The following is a 19,129-nucleotide window of genomic DNA, read 5'->3' on the forward strand; positions in this document are numbered from 1 at the left end:
AGTTTTTGTATACAAATCAGGACTTGTTCTGGGTCCCATTCTGTTATCAGTTTTACAAAGGTGCCTCAAAATGAGATTAAAAAAATTTAATTCTGCGTAAGAATGCAATCATATCAAAGAACAAGATTATTATTATTGAACAATTATTACTCCATATTCTATGTACATGTCTATCTGTGTGCCATCATCTGGAGTGGTGCTGGTTTGGTGATGGGGCATCCCTTCCTTTCCTCAGCAGCTGCCAGTCACATGCTTTGAGTGACTATTTCGCTTCACATCCTTTGAGCACCGCTGTTGGGGTGGAAGGATGTGAGCTTCCACATTTTCCAGACTTTCCCCTTTTATAGGACACTCAGGAGAGGCCCACTCCTGCTGGGTTGGGAAGTTCATGCTGGCAGTGTAACACCAACAGAGAGGCTGTGGCCAGTGTCCATATTCAGGGCTGCCAAAAGCCTGTGCTTTTGTTAATTGTGTTAACTTTTGTTAATTTAAAACTTTTGTTAATTGTGTTAACTTCTCATTATCCAGAGCTGCGTTTGCAGCACAGTTCCAGATCGCTGCTGTATTTGGTGCCAGAGTGGCTCAAGTTAGGAAATGAGAGGGCAGCAGCAGAAACAGAGCCCGGATCCACAGCAGCTCTGGCTTGGCTCCTGCTCGGTGCTGCCCGAGGTGCAGCCCCTGCCGGCCCAGCCTGGCTGGCAGGAGTGCCTGTGGCTGCAGAACAGCGGCACCCGCGCCTGCAGCCTGGCACAAGGGACTGCTTGGAGCGTCTGATCAGCCTGGAAATCTTCACAGTGAGCTGCAAGCCACAGGAAAGGTGTAGACCAGGCCTCCGAGCTGGGAGGCAGGGATACACCAGCTTATCCCAAAAGCCTCTGGCAGCAGATCCAGCAGAAATTGGGCTGCTGAGGCTCTCCTGCTTCCTGGGGTGATGGAGGGGACACCTGCAGTGTGAGGAAAAGGAAGGATGAGCACCCTCACCCTCAGCCAGGCTCATAAGCATGTGCTTCAGTCAGTTCCTGAGTTAAATGAACATGTGAATTGTTGAAGCAACACAATGAAAGATCAAACTAATTTGTCAAAAGTGGATTGAAGCCTGGTTTGACTTTACATAATAAGCTCATGAAATAAATCTTGATTGGCAGTGTACATTGCTCTATACATTGGAGAGACTCAAATAAACAATGGACATATATAAAATAATTCACTGCTGAAACTGGAATTGCACAATACAGTACCAACAAAATAGAAAGTGTTTTAGCTATATGGTCGAGAGATTAAAGATAGAAGGAAACAATGGATTGATCAGGAAGCTCCCTTAGAAAGTGTATGAGCTGCTTCAAAATGAGTCCTGACACCGTCGGCAGATTGGATACAGGCTGTGGATCTGTGCTGAGGCATGCTGGAGTGCTGGGTACCTCCTCCACACTCCTCAGAACAGTACAGTAAGTGAAGATTTGTGTTACCTTTCATTTTGTGGCTCTGCCTCTCTCCTCCCGGAGCAGATTTCATAAGGTTCCAGGAAGGCTTCAGCTTTGGCCAAGGCAATAGGCATGGACTGAATATGAGGAAGTCCTGCTGGCTGCTCCTTTGGCACTGAAACACTGGCACCTCAAGGAATGACAGCTGCTCCAAAGCCATGCTGAGCTCTTGCATCTGGGCACACGCGATCTGTTCAGAAGCGTGGATGCACCAACATCACAGCACCAGGGCTGTATTGCAGAGGAAATGTGTTATGGGGTTTCGGACAAATTTCATCTAAATATGTCCTTCTTTATGGCAGACTTGATAGAAGCCCATACTTAAGGACAGTGAATTTCTCTTATTTCTAGAGATGATCACAGATAATTTGGCAAATACACATTAATGGCGCTGCAAAAGATTTCTTGCTTCTTTCTGTTTTGTTCTACTTGTGGTATGAGTGGGATTTCATTATCCAGTGACAACGGGCATTTTTACAAACAAAAATAAGTGAACAAAACAAGAGCGGTAGAAATGGAAACATTTTGTCTCAGAGTAACAGCTGGACTATTTGAACAGCCAGCCTCCATCACCACCAGTAGTCTGTCGCCTAGATTTCATTAACCAAAGTATGCTGCTGTAATTAACAGTGTAACATTTACAGTGTTGAAGTAGGAATCTAATTGGTTTTAATTTTTTTTTTTAAGTAAACCTATTACTCCTTATCATTCATAACTATGAAGTATCTTAAAACACATGTTGACTTTTGGGAAGCAATAAATAAGAGAATCAATGACAGAACTCCAAAATTAACTTCCCTTAGATGTGTTTACTTTTCAAGATTAAAAGGTGTGGAAATACAATCAAGAAAAATTACTTGAACTTGGTTAAGAATTAATCAGTTTCATCTTTAAGTGCTTGGGACAAGGATATCTAAAGAATTGTATTACTCTCCAAAAAGGCAAAATACCCAAACAAGGTAATACTCCAGTTAAGCAGATTGGGAAAAAAAGCATTGAGAGACTGTGGTGCCAGCAGGTACCATAGCACCTGCTCGAGTATAACCAGGTCTCCTTTAAAAAAAGATGTAAAAGATGTTGCAATGCCAAAGAAATTATTTAAAGTAAACAGAATGAAATCAGTTTCTTTTTTTTTTCCTCTCTTGCAACTGACTTTTTGTGACTGAGGCCGTTATTTTATGGGATTTGGAGCTGAAGAGCCAGTCAGACTTTCTAAACATCCAGACAGCAGCTGAAGGCTCTGCAGTGTAAACAGGAGCACAATTTTAAGTATTCAGTGTTTGTAACACAAGCGTCTTCTGATGAATTCTCTCCCTGCTGAAGCAGAATGATTATCAGACCAGTGATGGAGAAGATACTTGATGGAAAAATATTGACTGCAATGGACTGCAAACTTCACTTTCAGAAGTGATAATCCTCTGTTGGAGCAGAGAGACTTGTAGGTGTTTGGTACTTTTGAAGTCAAGGCAGAGATGTCAAGTGACACGCCTAGGAAATTACTTTTGAAGATACTCCTTTGGAAAAACAGGGAGCTGAAGTTCCAGCCCACGGCCTTGAATAGTGGCAGATTTCAACCAACTTCTCAGCAGTTCCTGCTAAGATGTCTGCTTTTATTTGGTAGAAAATTCTCAACTTCAGCAGGTGAGCAGACTGAATGAGCAATGAGCAACTCAGTCACAAATCTCCAAGCCAAACTGAAAACTAAACCCTGGAGTTATCTCTAACTGTAATAATAATTCAGAGGGTTTAGAAGAAGAAGCTTGAGGAAAACCGCATTTGTGCTGCAATTTCCCAAATTCTTGATGCAGCTGTTAATAACCAGACTATACTGTTTCTAATTTGTTGTAAAGGAACAAAACTGCTCATGTAGTTGAAAGGCAATGACTTAAATATCCCAATGGAGCATCAGACAATAAAAAGGTATTTAAAAGAAACCATTATCATAGCTCAACACATATTAAAACAGTCTCTTTATTGTGGCTTTTTTTTCTCTTTACCTGACAGTGTTATTTCATAAGAATAAATATTAACAGGTGAAAGTATCTCTGCTGAGCCTGCAATTTCACATTCCTTGTAGCTGCAGGACCATCATAACCAGCTCCTTCCACGGCTGCTTCTTTCCCTGCCCTCCCCTGCTCCTTCCTGCTGAGCAGCACAGCAGCCTGCAAGGCCACACTGCCCTCCGGAGGAGCTACCTGCCCAAGTGGGAGCCACCACTTCCCATCTTCTACATCCCGGGTGTTGCCAGCAGCAACGCTGGCTTCAGTAAGGCTCTTCCCAGCTCATCTCTGTCGCTGCACAATCTGTGAATTGTTCAAAACCTTCTGCAGAGCTAAAATAAGGAACGGGTTGGACAGAAAAATAGTTTCTTTTAAGACTGGTTGTTTTTTGCTTGAGTCCATTCGACATGTAACCTAGCAAACATCATGAAGTCCAAACAGTGGAGATGTGAGAGCAGAAATAATGTCTCACAATAAATGCTGTGGCCACGTGCACCCTTACACAACCAGCCATCTGGGGAGTTGAGCTGAACTGCTGTACTTTGCCCCACAGCAGAACTGGAGCACTGGATTAAAAAAAAAAAAAAAAAAGCATCTAAGCAGTAACTAACAGCTGAGGTGGTAGCACCTTTAGCAGCTTCAGTCATTTTGGAAATGAATTTGTGACTATCCCCTAAACCACAGATACCTCAAAAGCTGACGTTACCCTGAACTAGGAAAGGTTTATTCTTTTGTTTTTCTATTCTCAGAGCATTTTGGACTAAGGAAGATGAAATAAAACCCACATTTAAGGAAATTATACTGGTAGATGAAGATCCTGAGGTTTTAAAATGGGCACCACTAAAATAATTCTGTAAGATGTTATTTTTTTACCTCAAAAGACTTCTGTACTTTGAAGTAAATTAATTTTAAACCTATTACTCTAATAAAAGAGAGATAATAAAATCAGTATCACTTACAATAAACTTCACAATAATGATCACATTATAAGAAGGTGGGAAAAAATCGAGTATGTAGAGACTTTTTGTGCTAAATCCACCTCCAGTTTTAGTAAGCTCATTGTTCACCTGTGTGATAGAGGTTTTAGTCTGATAAACAGAATACATTGCTTGGCTTTTAAACTTATTCAGCAAGAGCTCATCCAGGAAGACCGAACATCAACAACCTTTCACCTTCAACTCAATAAATCATATCCCATTTAATTCAGTTTTTATTCAATGAAATGGTGTATAAAAACTTACAAATCTGAGAACTTAACTATACACAAAAAGATGATATTCAGTTTAAACGTATACACAGAGAAGAGCTGTGGTTTGTGACTTGCCCTCTCCCACCCCTCCCCCCAAACACACACTGTCTCCATTTATGATGGGGCACTTTTTCTGTCCACTTAGACCTTCTGTTGGCCCAGTAATTGCTCAGTGGGCTTCACTGCTGCTGTCAGTTTAGGTTTTTAGGCTACCAGCAAAAAATCTGGGCATCTATATAAAATAATAAAAATCAACAACTTGATTTTTAACACAAAGATGCAGTACTACCATCAGCAGTAACTAAAACTACAGAATTCACCCTTTCAGTTTTTGCAGGCTTTGTCTTGGCTTTCAAAATAACAGGACTCTCACAGAGCAGAATTTCCCAGCCAGCACTACAGATTCATTTTAAAACAACCATGATCACCTGTTGCTAGAACACCGCTTTTCCTTCCTCTTAACTCATGCCATTAGAAAAATGAAATCATGGACATTCCTGGCCCGAGTAAGGGAATAAAGCTTTTTTCTCTCCTTTCATCCAGAATGACTCAAAGCTCTATATAGCTAACAACACACGCATGTGCTGCACTAGTGATGGTGCAGTGCTCACCAGTATGCCACTTCTCTAGTTTCCTTGGTAGCTTGGGTGACAACACTTACCTACTGGCTTCTCTTCAACAGGTCAATAAAAATGCACACAGCTCAGGACGTTTCAAATTTGGCTAAAAGCAACCTGTGCAATGACTAGCTTTGTCAAACAACTAAAAGACATTCCAGGCTGAATCTGAGAGCAGACGGCCAGTTACTTAAAAAGGATGTGTGCATTTATTTACCTGTACCAAATATACACACAGACACTTTATATATATATAAATCTTTATACATATACAGTATTTATATATATATATATATAAAGATTGCCATCACATTACTATTACAGCTACTTTAGTCAGATTTTGACTAAGTATCGACTTTGCTTGACTCTGAAACAGATACCCAAAGGCATACTTGAAGGAAAACATACAGCTAAAAGAAAACCAACACCCTCAGCTCTTTTTAACTCAATGTACAGAGATTTCTGCATTCCTTGAGGAAAAGTTCTGAGGGCTTAGGTTATAACCTTAATCAACTTGCATGCGGACTTGTAAAGAGCACGGTGTTTAATCTGCCAGATCTCAAAATGCCTTCTACCAGGGAAACTAAAATACATATATCCTTTGCTTACCAAACTGATACTCTGTTTCTCATTACACTCATCATTGTATCTAAATACACTTTTAAGCAATCTAAATTTTGTTTAAAATCTAATAAATTTGGAATAACTACTACTATCAACATAGTTAGCTGGATTGTTTTTTCACATGTTCCTTTGTATTAAAATCAATTTTGTTGTGGTTTGATGCAAGAGCTTTTTGTTTGTTTTGGTGGGAGAGGCAAAGTCCAATTTCTTAATGTGCCAGTACAGTTCTGGTTGCTGAAGACAAAAGGGTGGGAAGGGGGTTGCTGGAAAAGATGGTAGGGGTAAGTGAGGTAAGAGGTAGGGGGAGGAAAAAATTGATTTAATAAAAAATGAGTAAAGAAACTTTAAAAAATTGATATAGGTTTCACATTCAGTCTAACAACACTGCTTCCTGCTCCTTTTTGATGGAGGCTAACACTGCGTTATCAGTCTCTGTGGCTTCTGTGTCCCCACCACCTAACAGAATGGAGCGATCTTCTTCTAGCGTAAAGACAGAGTTTTGATTTTGGCACGAATGTTTGACTACTTCATTGGGAGTTGAAAAAGTTTTGTCACACAAGTTACATTTGTAGGGCTTGTTGGTCTGTACTAGCATGTTGTCCATTTGACTGCCTTCCTCAAAAGTACAGAGCTCCAGAGTCTGTTTATCCACCATCGTGTACGTGTCCATGCTCTGGTTTAGGCACACGTGTCTGGCAGCCTGGTTAGCCCTACAAAAGCTTTTGTCACAAGTGCTGCACTTGAAGGGCTTGCCCGTGTGTATGTACATGTGCTCCCTCCAGTGGCTTTTCTGAATAAATTTGCGACCACAGATGGAACATTCGTATTTCCGTCTCTTTACCTCCCTCTCTTGATCTGCCTGCTCCAGGTTGTCAATATCTGCGATATCAGAGGGGGGAGGTGTCTCTGACTGCTGCTGCCCATCAATTATTGGGGAGTCTGAGATCTGCTGCAGCTCGCTGTCACTAATCATCCCCGCTTCAGGCACTTCCATGGCATCTTTATCAGCTGTGTTGTTACAGAGAGACAAAGAAATATTACTTTCTCCCTGCTGGCTAGATGTGAAGGGAACTCCCGTGTGGATCTGCAGGTGCTCCCGCAAGCTGCTGCGCAGGTTGAACCGGCGACCACAGAGGTGACAGGCATAGTATTTTGGGAAGCTTCCGTTCCTTTTCATAATGCTTGGCTTGACATGTGCTATTGTGAGAGAGGCAGGCTGTTCATCTGAAGAAGATGCTTCCATATTGCCCTCTTCTCCCGAAGGTGAATTATTACCAGCAGCAGATACCAATTCCGGAGATAGAGAAGACGGCAATGGGTCAGAAGCAGACATATTTGTCCGGGTCACTTGTGGCAGATTTGCACCCAACTGCGAGAGCTGTGAGCCTTCAGAAGCCTGCTCTTGGTTCATTCGGGATGTCTGAGGCCGTGGTTCTCGCCCAAGTTTGTCAGTCGCTGACGTAACCTTAGTGGGATGCCTTATCTGGTGATCTGCAATCTGAATGCCATATAATGAAGATGCTAATGGAAAGACTTGATCCGGGTGAGAAAAAGTTCCCTGACTTGCAAGGCTGGCCTCTTGAATTAGTGGATATGCATGCAGAAACTTTATTCCCTGTTCTAGTCGAACTGGGTCAATGAGTTGTGGTGCCATCTTCCCAGTGTACATCAAATGCAAGAGATAACTGAAGATATCTGGCTGTATGTCGGTCGCTTTCAAACGGACACATTCACTGAAAGGTGAAACAAAATTATAAATAAGACATAAGGAAAATATTTTTTCCCAGTTCTAGGTTATGCAAGCCTTGATAAAAATAGGTTTCTACTTAAATTCAAAAGACAGAATCTGCAGTAAATATTAAGGGAAATGCTTTACTGTGAAAGAGCTAATCTTAGGAGCTACTTGAAAGATGACTTCTTTCCTCAGTGAAGTAACTGGCTTGAAAGAAAAGTTGTCCCACTGGGACCTATACCATTTGAAACTGCTCTTATGTTGTAAATGTGTTGTCACATTTAATATATTTTGTAAACTGCAAAGACATTTTCCCCCTTTTCTTGGCTGAATTCAAACACACCTGTAGCTAAATTACAACCTGCTAGCACCGGACTCTAAATTCACAGTCCAATAAACTTTTCTCAGCATTTAGCCCTGAAAACACCTAATTCATCTGGCACTTGCCTGCTGGGCTTCTATGTCCTACTAGGGTTTACAGCTACAGTTCTGCAAATGTGCGGTATTGCATTGTCCCAAGTGCATTATGATCCAGAAACCATGCAGGACAGGGTGTGAATTTACCCGAGGATCTGATGCTACAGGTGTAACCCCTGGAATCCAGGTTTCTTACACAGCAGAACAGCAGATTTTTTTCCTTGAATAGGGAGGGAGAAACAGCAGCACCAATGGACTGCCTGCTCAGCCTAGCAGTCCCTTGATTAGAGCACTCAAAGGGAGATGCTTTGGCTGTGATGCGCTCTTCAGCCCAACAGGACTGAAACCAACACCACCTTCCAGCTCAGAGAGTGTCCTATGCATCAACCCTTAGGATGCTCTGCACTGAGACAGCTACCACTGCTCCAGCTAAGGCTGTATCTCTGTGCAGAAAGTAAGGTTCAAAGAAGAAAGAAAAAAAACAGGGAACATCGTTGTGAGGTCAGTTAGCTAACAGGAGAGGAACTGGGATTCTAATTATTTTTCATAAGTATTTGTAGCTCCTCTGTTAAAAACAAACATAAATAAACCACAGAAATTCAGAAATGGACATGATTGCATGCTGTGGGCTGAATGTTCTAACTACAGTTAGCTACCAAGCTGAGGAGGAAATTATAGCCAATTCTTCCTTTTCTTAAGGTGCTCCCTTCTTGAGCTCTCTCTGTGACCGCTTCTGAATTCAGATATATGACTCAAAAGCAAACTCGCAATGCTGTCTTTTAAAGATGACTGTGTGCTCTTGAAGGAGCATCAAGACTGTGATAACATCTGCCTGCAGTCCTGTTTCAGAAGTGCAAATGCACTTCTGTCCTAGCAGTTCACTCCTGGCTAAGAACTCTTAGCCAAAGAGTTAAGTGTGAATCATTTAACATAAACTTTTTGAGTTAGTTCAGGTATTTTGGAAAAAGACCAAAAAAATCTTTAAAGTGGTCTCACACTCTGGTGATCTTTTCAATCTCCTCAATGTAAGCCTGTGGTACAGAAACAATCAAAAAATAAACACTGAAAGAAAAGTACCACAATTCCCTTTATTTTCCACCATTACATCATATTCCATTATTTAATTGACAATAAACTGCAGAGAAATTAAACACATATACCTCTTTTGTAAGTTTATTTCTCAAAACCTCCGAGCAAGTACTTATTGGATTGTATGTAACATTGCACAAATGTCAAGAACAGTGTCAAGACAGAGTAGAAGACAGGGAGTGGGGGAAGGAAAGTGCAGGAGAGAAGACAGGATCCTTGAAGTATTCAATTGTAGAAATTAAATTTTCTTTGCTTTTTTAAGGATAGAGAACTTGTGCTAAAGTATAAAATTAGTGTTAATGAATCACAGTTCAACTTTACTAGGTTTGAAAGTGAGGTTCTAGTTTGCAGTTAAGACGCTCTTTATGTCACAACAAGAAGCAAAAAGAACATTTTGTTGCTAGATTTCCTTAGCTTAGTTAACTGAACAACATTTAAATGGTGAACCTTTTTAGAGTTACCTGGTTTGATGAACAAACAACATCTTGAAGTAGTTGGAGAAAGAAGCGAGGACAGATTTGTGTGCCTTGAAGTAGACATCCCCAATGGCAACTGTGCAGTCACACAGGAAACCGAACTCTCTCTGAGCATTTAGCTGCTGCAGCAGAATAAGTCCATGGTTGGCCAAATCCATTTTTTTACACTCTGAAAAGCAAATGACTTGCATGTAAAACTTTACAGTAGATGCACAGATGCAACAGTAGCTGTGTCTTAACAGATATTTTCTCCAATATCCAGATGCCATACTTTAGTAACACATCTTAATCCCAAGTTACTGTATAAAAGATACCTTACACATAGGCAAGGATTTCTCTTTCATGATGGGAAATGTGATTCATAAAGGTGTGAATGATTTGCCAAGGCTTAAAGAGCAAAAGAGAACCAGGACCAAAATGCTATGGAAAGGCATGGTGTGGGTACTTGGATACAGAAATATAAATAGCTAAGGAAGAGGAAGATATATTAACAAGTAGTAAAAACACCTATACAGAGTGGGAAAAAGAAAGTGTTTTGGTTGCCACTTGTCTGCTCAAATAGGAAAACTGATTTTCCTTTCTGATGTCAGTCACTCTCACCCACACAAGTGGGAGTGACACAACCCAATAAAAGACAAGTTAGATACTTTTAACCTGGAATTGCAGCGCCTCTGTATATCTTTTACCTAAAAGTTATGAGTCCATCCAGCTGAATCCAAGCCCAGCATTAAATAACTGAACACTTGTGATGGTTATGCCCACTCCTGGGAAATACCAGATACATACCTGAATTTTTCCAGGCTCAAACAGAGAATTCATTCTAGGTATTGGCAAGCCATCTGGACTATCAATACAGGAGGGGCCAACCTTTTCACCTAATAACTATCGATCTATTTATTGACACCAGCCACAACAGCATTTCTAAGAAGTCTGCATGCCTCATGCCTGCCTAGAAAACCAAGAAATTCAAAGGGTGGGAGGTGCAGTTCTGTTCATGGCTGGCTACTGGCCACCCACCAGGTAGGATAATCAACGGTAAAATGTGGCACTGACCGAGCACCCGAGCACCCCCAGGCCAGGCTTCCACTGCCCCTCACCTTCCTGGGCACCTCCTTGTACCAGATGCTGGAGGCTGCCCACAAAGAACTACCTAAGAGCTTTAAACTTTTTCTAAAGGATTCAAGGGGCAGCCTTGGAAGCAAAAATTGGTAACTTTGGGGGAAAAAAAATACACAGGAAAACACATCAGGACAATTACCCATGGCTGGATGGATGGATGAATATAGGGCTAGTAAGATCAGTCAGTCAAAACAAACTTAATCAAAGCAAACAGAGCTTTGGGCAAAAGTGAAAGTATGAAGCAATGTAAATCTGTACACAAACATATAAAACAGCAAGAGAAGCAACAAAATTCCTGGCCATGTTAATGCCCAGAACAGAAGGAGAACAGAACAGAAAGACAAGGTGAAACTAGAAGAAGATCAAAAAGTTTATAAAAAGTCTTGGGTGTTTTCCCCTCTAAACTGAACAGCAAGTTATCAGAATTTAAGTCAGGTTCAAGCAGCTAGTTTCTTTTATACAGTAAGAGCATGGCTTTTTGGGAAAGAGAACAGAAATGTATTTCACATATGCCAGTATGTTTAGTCACTGGAGAAGCAAGTATTTCTACTTGCTGGACATGGAAGAACTCCCTCATATTTAAAGGAATAACCAGGCTGACCAAATGCATTCCCTTGCATTCACATCAGATCAGAACTCACTGGAGACAAGGATGTAAAGACAAAGAAAGAAATACAGTGTAAGATACAGCTGATTATTTTCCTACAGTTAATAAGAGAAAAATAAGTTAGGTTTCAGCTCTCTTTAGGTACATATTCTCCTCCCTAAACAAATGTTTGGATAATTATGTTTGTACATACAATATGCTAAGATTCTCTCTCTCTCTCCACAAGAGGGAATACTTGGTAGCAGGAACAAAAATCATGTTTGGTGTTATTTAATCCTGCAAGATGTCCCATTGTGGGTGATGTTACAGAAAACACGCTAGATTTTTTTTTCACCTTTAATTTTTATTATTAATGTGTTCTACATATTTTAAATTCAGTCAGTCTGGTTTGCACTTGGACAACAAAACTTGCCAAGCAGAGCAAACCACTGATGTGAAGGCACTCCAAGCCAGACAAGCATTCTTTCTAGTTATTACCGTCCTAAGTGTGTTTAGTTTGGAGCTTCACTCTTACCCCGAACAGAAAGCCCTTCCTTAAAGACCTGGATTGAACTTTTAAAAAAATGATACATGTGCACGACACGGTGTTTTGCATGTATCTGGATGATATCTAAATGCTCTAGCTGAAAGCACTGCAGTAATTACACTCTAAGGAAATGACAGGGCAGATGAAAGGAGCGAGGAAAGCACTTTGCACATTATAGGTATGTGCGTGCTCAGGAATTTTACCCTTAGCTAAATGAAGCGGCGATTAACACCGGCAAGGCCGTATTTCAGTGCTGACCGATCCAACAAGTGTGTGAAATACTTCTTGTGCCCCGAACCCCCGTGGGGATAGCGCCTCCCCGGCCCGGCCCCGCTGCGCCGCGGCTTTGGAAGCTACCGAATGCGTTCAGCGCTGGCTGAGAACCACGCGGGGCCGACCCGTTCGGGCAGGCTGCTTGCTCCGGAGAGCCCGCCGGGAAAAGGGGGCGGCACAAGCCCGGGATAACACCGGCGAAGCACCGGTACCGCCGGGTACGGGCAGCCTACCGGGCTGGCAGGGAGCACCTCGGGCGCGGCGCTTCCCGCTCTGCCCTGGCACCCCGGGCAGCGAACCTCGACAGCACCGAGCCCGCGGCGCTGCTCCCGCTCCGGCGGCACAGGGCACCGGCGCGGCCCCGGCCGCTCACGGACGCGCCGCACCTCCCGGCGCCCTCTCGGCCGTCGCCCTCAGCGCGGGCGGGATCCGTGATGGGCTTTCCGCGCCTCCCGCCCCCCCGGGGCGCTCCCGCCGCGCCCGGGCCGGGGGCGTGTCCGGCCGCGCGCCCGCTCCATGCCCGGCGCACGCTCGGCCCCAGTGCGGGAGCGGACGGCGCCCTCCCATTGGCCGCCGGGGCGGAAGGCCGGGCGGCCCGCGCGCCGCTCTCACTGGCTGCGCCCCGCCCCTCCCTCCTCCCGCTGGCCACGCCCACCACCCCCCCCCCCCCCCCCCCCCCCCCCCCCCCGCGCACGCCACGCGCGCACGGACGGGACGGAGACGGCGCGCGAGACGCAGCGCGAGCGGAGCCGCCAGGGCGCGCGAGACGGGAAGAGCCGCCGCCGCCGCCGCCGCCAGGGCCGGCCCAACCCATCCCAACCCGCCGGGGGGGGGCGGGGGACAGGCGGGGCCGCTCCGCCCCGCCCCGCGCGCGCCGGATCCCGCTGCTGCTGCTGCTGCCCGCCGCTGCCACCCCGCCGCCGAAGGGGGCGGGAGGGAGGCAGCGCGGGCCTCAACCGGCCGAGCCGAGCCCCGCGCCGGGCGGCACCGGCCCCCCCCCACCCCTTCCTCTCTCTCCGCGACCCACCCACTCCCCTCCGGCTCGACCCAGCCCTCCCCGCACCCATCCCCCCCCCCCCCCCGCCCCATACCGTGTCCCGGATGGAGCCGCCTGGCCCGGCCCGGTCCGGCCCGGTCCGGCGGGGGATTCACCGGGCAGTTCCACCTCCCGCCCCGCAAGCCCCTCGGCCCGCTCGGACCCGGCGGGGCCCGGGGAGCCCCTCACACACAATGCGGAGGTAGGGCCGAGCAGGCCCCCGCCGCGCCCCCGCCGCCGCCGCCGCCTCAGCCCGGGCCGCGGCCGGCGCGACGGGGCCGGGCGCACGTGCGGGCGGCGGGGCCGGGCTGCCCCCGCGGGGCGGGCGCGGCGCGGCCGGTGCTCGCTCACCTGGGGGGCGTGGGGGCCGCCGGGTGCCGCCGCGCGGGGGCCGCCGCCGTCTCCGCGCCCGGCAGCAGCAACAACGGAGTCAGCGCGGCGGCGGCGGCGGCGGCTTTTCCTGTCCGGTTACGTTCGGGTCACATGACCGGGAGCGGAGCACAGAGGCTGCGGCGAGGAGCCCCCGCCGTGGGGGAGGGGAGGCGGCGAGCGCTGTGGCGGCAGCGGGAGACACCCAGCCCCCGCCCCTCCCTCCGCGCCCGCCCCACCGCCGGCACCGGGAACGGGAGCGGCCCTCCCGCCTTCCGGGCATCCCCGGGGCCGAGCCGCTGCTCCCGTCCTAGCGAGGCGCGCTGCCCCTTTAAAACTCCCGGGCGGCGGAGGCCGGTGTAGCCCCCCTGCACTCCCCTCCGCCTCCAGCGCTGCGGGATAACGGGGATCGTGGCGGCGTGCGGGGATGGGATGGGATGGGACGGGATGGGGCGGTGCGGTGCGTTGCTGTGCCGTGCCGTGCCGTGCCGCACCCGCCGCCGCCTTCCCGGCGCCCGTCCGGCCTCGCCGTGGCGGCAGAGGCTGCTCGGTGCCGCCGCCGGGGGGCCCCGAGCGGCTCCGGCCGGGCAGTGCTTGGCGGCGGGTGTGGGATGGAGGGATGGATGCCGCCGGGTGTGCCCTCGCGCTCGCTGCCGGGGAGGAGTGACGGGCGCAGGTGCGTCCCGGCGCTTCCCGCGGAGTCGCCGGCGATGTGGGAGACGGGGACGGGCCGGCAGCGGCGGGACGCGGTGTCCCGGGCCTATCGGGCACGAAGTCTGAGAGCCGGTGCCCTCCTCCGCGTCACCCTGGCTGCTCTCCAGGTGTCATTTATAGCAAGTCTCGCTCCGGTGCGTCGGGAAGAGGTGGCGTGGGACCGGTCTCTGTGAAACTGACCTGGGCACGCCGTGGCTGAGCTGTCAGATGGGAGGTTAGAAGTTCAGTTGTCAAAAAGAGTGATTGAGAGTACAAACGTGGAAAGGTTGGGTCTGCTTGCGGTCTGTTGAGCTGGACGCGGGTTATTTGAAGCGGGTATTCTTAACTTGCCTTTTTAAGGGATGATACAGCTGCTGTCTGTAAAAATCACATCTGCAACTTCCCACAGTGGCAGATCTGTGGTTGTGGTGGAGTGCTGAGGGAAGGTGGCTGTAGGAAGGCCTCATTTTATCCAAATCCAAGGCATGCTGTAGAATAATACATGAATGCTTATAAAACTGTGTAAAGAAATACACCAACAGATGTACCTGGAAAAAAATTGTCGATCTTGCAGAAGTTACTAAGTCAGAGCTGTTAGCATGGAGCAGGGATGCCGTCTTCTGCAAGAGGCCTGGAGGCCCTTGGATGTGATTTCTCCAGGCAGGGAATCAGTCCAGGGACAGCCCGCATACATCTGCTAAGCAGAGCAGTGGCATGGACAGAACCATTTTCAGAGAGAAACTTTGTTGTTGAAGACTTGTAGGAAGATGTTTAGCCAGCAATAGGTAAAGGGGGTTTCTTTGCACCCCGTGCCCTGGAGCCCTGCTCCTGCTGTCCTGCAGTGTGCTTTTTGATGTTCATGGGGAACAGCATATGCTGCAATGCCAACTGTCTGAATTAGGACCAGATGATTATTACCCTTTTTAGGGTACTTGTTTAAGCAAGCATTTGGGTGCCTAGCTGTACCTGGGATGTTGTTTCCATGGTAATGAAATAAGATATACTTTGGAAAAAAAGGCCCAAACTTTGAACTTTGCATCTTGACAGCAGGTGTGCTGATGGGGAGGAAGAGTCTTGTATCTTGTCTGGTTTGTAGATCCAGGGATGATTGCAGCCATCCCAGACTGTTGTTACTTCTACAGGATCTAAATTGATAAAGGATTAGACCAGTTTTATGTGAGCCTGTCTGACTAAGCCATCTCCCACTGAAATTAATGGATCTCTTGATAGGCACGGATTGAGTCTTTGCTCATGAATAGTCATCAAATAGCTCATGAATATTAATTTATTTACCCAACTGAAACTGCATTTGAAAAGTGCAGGTTTTTAAAACTAGTGAAGTCTTAAAAAAACCCAACAAACCAACCCCAAAACCCAACAACTTTTAATTTTAATGGAGCTGAAAGCTGTCTGCTGCTGTTCCAGTACTTAGAATAAAGCATCAGAACAGAACCTAATATTTAAGACCCATCTCGAATATCTGAGATCTTAAAAACATGTCCATTGTAGTTCAGCACAACTCTCTGAGTTCTGCTATGTGAGCATGTGGCAGAAAGTTTATAGAGTGTATTTAACCAGTCTACTTTGCAATTTTTTCCCCTGAATGGTTTCCCTTGCATTTCAGTTTTGCAAGCTAAATACAAAGTAAAGAGAGTAGATGGGCATTTGAACTCAAGTCGCCTAGTGTTTGATGATCTGTCTCATTCTCCTGGAATATATTGAAAAAGTGATATAATTTTTAATTTAACTGAGTGGGCTACTTAGGAAAACCAGTGCATTTCTGGCAGATATCTGGCAGGCTTTTTGGCCTCTTTTTCTCTTTTATGCTGCACTTGCTTACTTGTGTGTTGGCATTTGTGTGGGATTCTCCTCTGTGCTGTCTCTGAAACTGGAGAAAAATTAACTTAGCTATGGCTTATTTGTATTATTAACAACTCATAATTCAGTTGTAAATCACCTTTATTTGGACTGAAATACTTGAATCCAGCAATAATGCAGTTTCTAATTCTGTTGGATTCAAGGCCTGTTGGAATCTGTAGAAAGATGGCTGTGTTGAGTGTAATGTTGCCAAACTTCACACCTTCAGTACTGACTGACACCTGAGATGTGTCACCTGTGTCACAGGGAGTGATAAGCATTCACCTGATGAATTTGGGACACTCAACTTATCATGTGAATCTTAAATATTACTCTATCTCTTCTTCAGATTTTTGGGTTTGTTTGTTTCTTAGGTTACAATTCATGCACCTGAAATTATAATAAAAATATATCCATTCAGTGCCATTACTGTGCTTTTAGTTTTTATGTGCTGGCTTTCCTCCTGAGTTTCTAGAGGTACTTGATTAGGATTTCTTTCCCACTTTCATGACTTTTTGAAAGGACTGTTCAGAATGTTTGAGATAGTGCTACACATATCTGAGCACATTCTTAGTTAGGTGTGATGCTGTTGATGACAGGATCAGTCCCTAGATTTTGGGTTTTACTTCAGTCTGCACAAACTTGGATTAGAGGCAGCATTTTGTCTGATAAGATCATTATTTTACATTGTAAATGAGCATGCTGCTGATGATATAAGTGTTAATAGGATGATGGAAGTGTCTGCTAATCTGAGTAAAAAGTCACTTGAGCAGTGGGAGGAACTTGATCCAGTCTCAAGTCCTGTAAATGTGTCTTCTTGGATGAGTTCAGTTGAAATCTGGAGTGGAATAGCAGATTTTTTTATTGCTATAGTCAAAACCTCAACAGCTCTAGTGATGTCAATTAGGCTCAAAGTGCTAAGATTTTTTGAGAGTTTTCAAATTTCTCAGCATCTTTGAAAAATAACAGAGCAGAGTCGCTGTATTGAAGAGCTCCTTGCTCACTGCTCCCTGCAGGACTGCTGACACACTCCCAGAGGAGTAGAAGCCATGGGGATCTGGGAGTTGCATGTTCTGGGCAATGCGTGGGAATTGTTCCCCGAAGGTTTGGGACCCTATTTCACACGGGTACAGCGGTAGTAATCCAAGAGTTTATGTTAATGCTGTAAATCTGTTTTATTAGCACAGCTGCCATTTCTAACACTTCCACTTTGGATTTATGCTGGCAAGAAGGCTTGGTGGCAAGTGTGACAGCTGCAATAGCTTCTTCCTAGGACATTGTACCTCTGAGAGACTCCAAGCTTTTCATCCAGGACTTTGTCCTCCCCCTGTTAGAATTGTGCATATAGTTTGTCCAAGTCTCACCTATGTTTCAGACAGCATTGTAGGAATGTAAAAGTGATCCTTGGGAAAACTGATCTAAGGGCCCATCAGCAGTAGTGGAATGGCTCTGCTTTTTCTTGCCTTGGCTTCCATACTCTTCCTTGCCTTGCTGTTGGGATACATTAGTGATAGATGAGAGGTCATCCCCAAGGAGATCTGAGCTTTCACATTTTTGTCGCCAGTATGTTTGGTGGTCTGACAGGTGAAGGAGATCCATGATGTGGGAGCCGTGTAGGCTGTATGAGGTGAAAAGATGAAGAAATGGGTCTTTGTTGTTCTGTAGGCTAAGCTGGTTTTCTGGTATTGGGACATTAGGAATTGTTTCTACACCTAGTGAACAAAACTAGTTGAGTAGCTGCAGTTTAGACCAGGGGAAATAATTATAACCATCCTTTTGTCAGTACAATGTATGTCATTTAAGGAAATAGTTTAACTGTGTGTATAGCTTTTCTTGTTAGGAGACTCCTCTCTGTCAGAAATTTTAGTGTAACCCAACTAACACAGTTCTTGCAGTGCAGATTAGCCATCTATTTTCTGCCTTTAGCTTAGTCCAAAATGAGCCTTTTACATGGGCCCTGCCCACTTTTAACAAGTAAAATCAAACAAGACAATGTCCTCTTGGCTGGAGCAACATTTTTAGTGGAGCTTGACTATAAAGTTACAGCAATATATGTACTTGCATGTGTTGTTTTCCCGAGAAAAAAAAAGATTCAAACTGCAGTGGTTCCCAAGTGCATTTTTAATGCCCATGCAGGTGAGGTGTTCCAGAGGAAGCAGCTCTCAATGACAGAGCTCCAGGGAGGTGTGTGTATGCATCCAGCAAGCAGAGCTGATGTGAACAGCACAGCAGAGAGCAGAGATTGACTCTGTAGCCATGAGTGCTGTCACCCCAGAAAAACAGGTCTGGAATTGAGTCACAGCTCTCAGCATTCCTTGCTGTTTTACAAATAGCTACTCTTGTGACAACTTCCCAGCAGATGTGCCCAAGAAAATCATGTGTAAGTTATCCTTTACCTTATGTGACAGAAAAAGCACAGATAGAAGCAGTTTGCACAGTTGGGATCCTTATAAAGAATGGTCTAACAAGGCTCCATATGAACAGATTTTTACCGTTTAGTCTTAATTTTTAAAAAAGTTTGAAATGTCAGAGTTCTGGGTATTTTAGGATTCCTTTCTGGTTTTCCTTGCATATTCTATATTTATTGCTATTGCATCTTTTTTTTTTTTCCCTCAAGTGACCCTTACTGGTTAGAGTAGACCCATTTTGATGAAGTCTCAAACTGTGCAAACTGTAGTGATGATGGTTGTTTTCAGTTTCACCAGGAGAGCATGGGGTGGGTGAGGCAGGCAAAAGATGGGTGTGTTCTCACAAATAAGGCAGTTCTGTGTTGCTTCTGGAGCTTGAGTCTCATCCTGCCTGTGCCATAAAACTTGCCCCTGGTCAGGCCATGTGTACATGTGCACAGGCTCCCCAAGGGATCTCTGGCTTGAAGCAGGAACAGGGACTGCAGGCAGGGAGTTTCCCATGTGCTGTGTGGTCGCAGAGGGCTCTACTCCCTGGTATATTGTGCAGTGAAAGCTC

The 19,129-nt window shown here is 45.8% G+C and overlaps 2 protein-coding genes across 3 annotated transcripts; both read right to left on the reverse strand.

Moving 5' to 3' along the window:
- Nucleotides 1–3,436: 3,436 nt before the first annotated feature.
- Nucleotides 3,437–14,028, reverse strand: ZBTB2 (zinc finger and BTB domain containing 2). 2 transcript variants are annotated; one of them, XM_038131315.1, is made up of 3 exons: nucleotides 13,598–14,028; nucleotides 9,671–9,854; nucleotides 3,437–7,704 (listed from the first exon to the last, which is right to left on the reverse strand). In XM_038131315.1, the coding sequence occupies exons 2-3, from the start codon at nucleotides 9,841–9,843 to the stop codon at nucleotides 6,342–6,344; spliced, it is 1,536 nt and encodes a 511-aa protein (XP_037987243.1). In that variant the 5' UTR covers nucleotides 9,844–9,854; nucleotides 13,598–14,028; the 3' UTR covers nucleotides 3,437–6,341. The 2 variants fall into 2 exon arrangements, with proteins under 2 accessions (XP_037987243.1, XP_037987242.1); XM_038131314.1 differs by lacking the exon at nucleotides 13,598–14,028 and having other exon boundaries at nucleotides 9,671–9,874.
- Nucleotides 12,440–13,024, reverse strand: LOC119699112 (translation initiation factor IF-2-like). The gene has a single exon (XM_038132157.1). The coding sequence runs from the start codon at nucleotides 13,022–13,024 to the stop codon at nucleotides 12,440–12,442; it is 585 nt and encodes a 194-aa protein (XP_037988085.1).
- Nucleotides 14,029–19,129: the final 5,101 nt, after the last annotated feature.

The sequence above is a fragment of the Motacilla alba genome, chromosome 3 (genome assembly GCF_015832195.1).
Source record: "Motacilla alba alba isolate MOTALB_02 chromosome 3, Motacilla_alba_V1.0_pri, whole genome shotgun sequence".
NCBI lineage: Eukaryota > Metazoa > Chordata > Aves > Passeriformes > Motacillidae > Motacilla > Motacilla alba.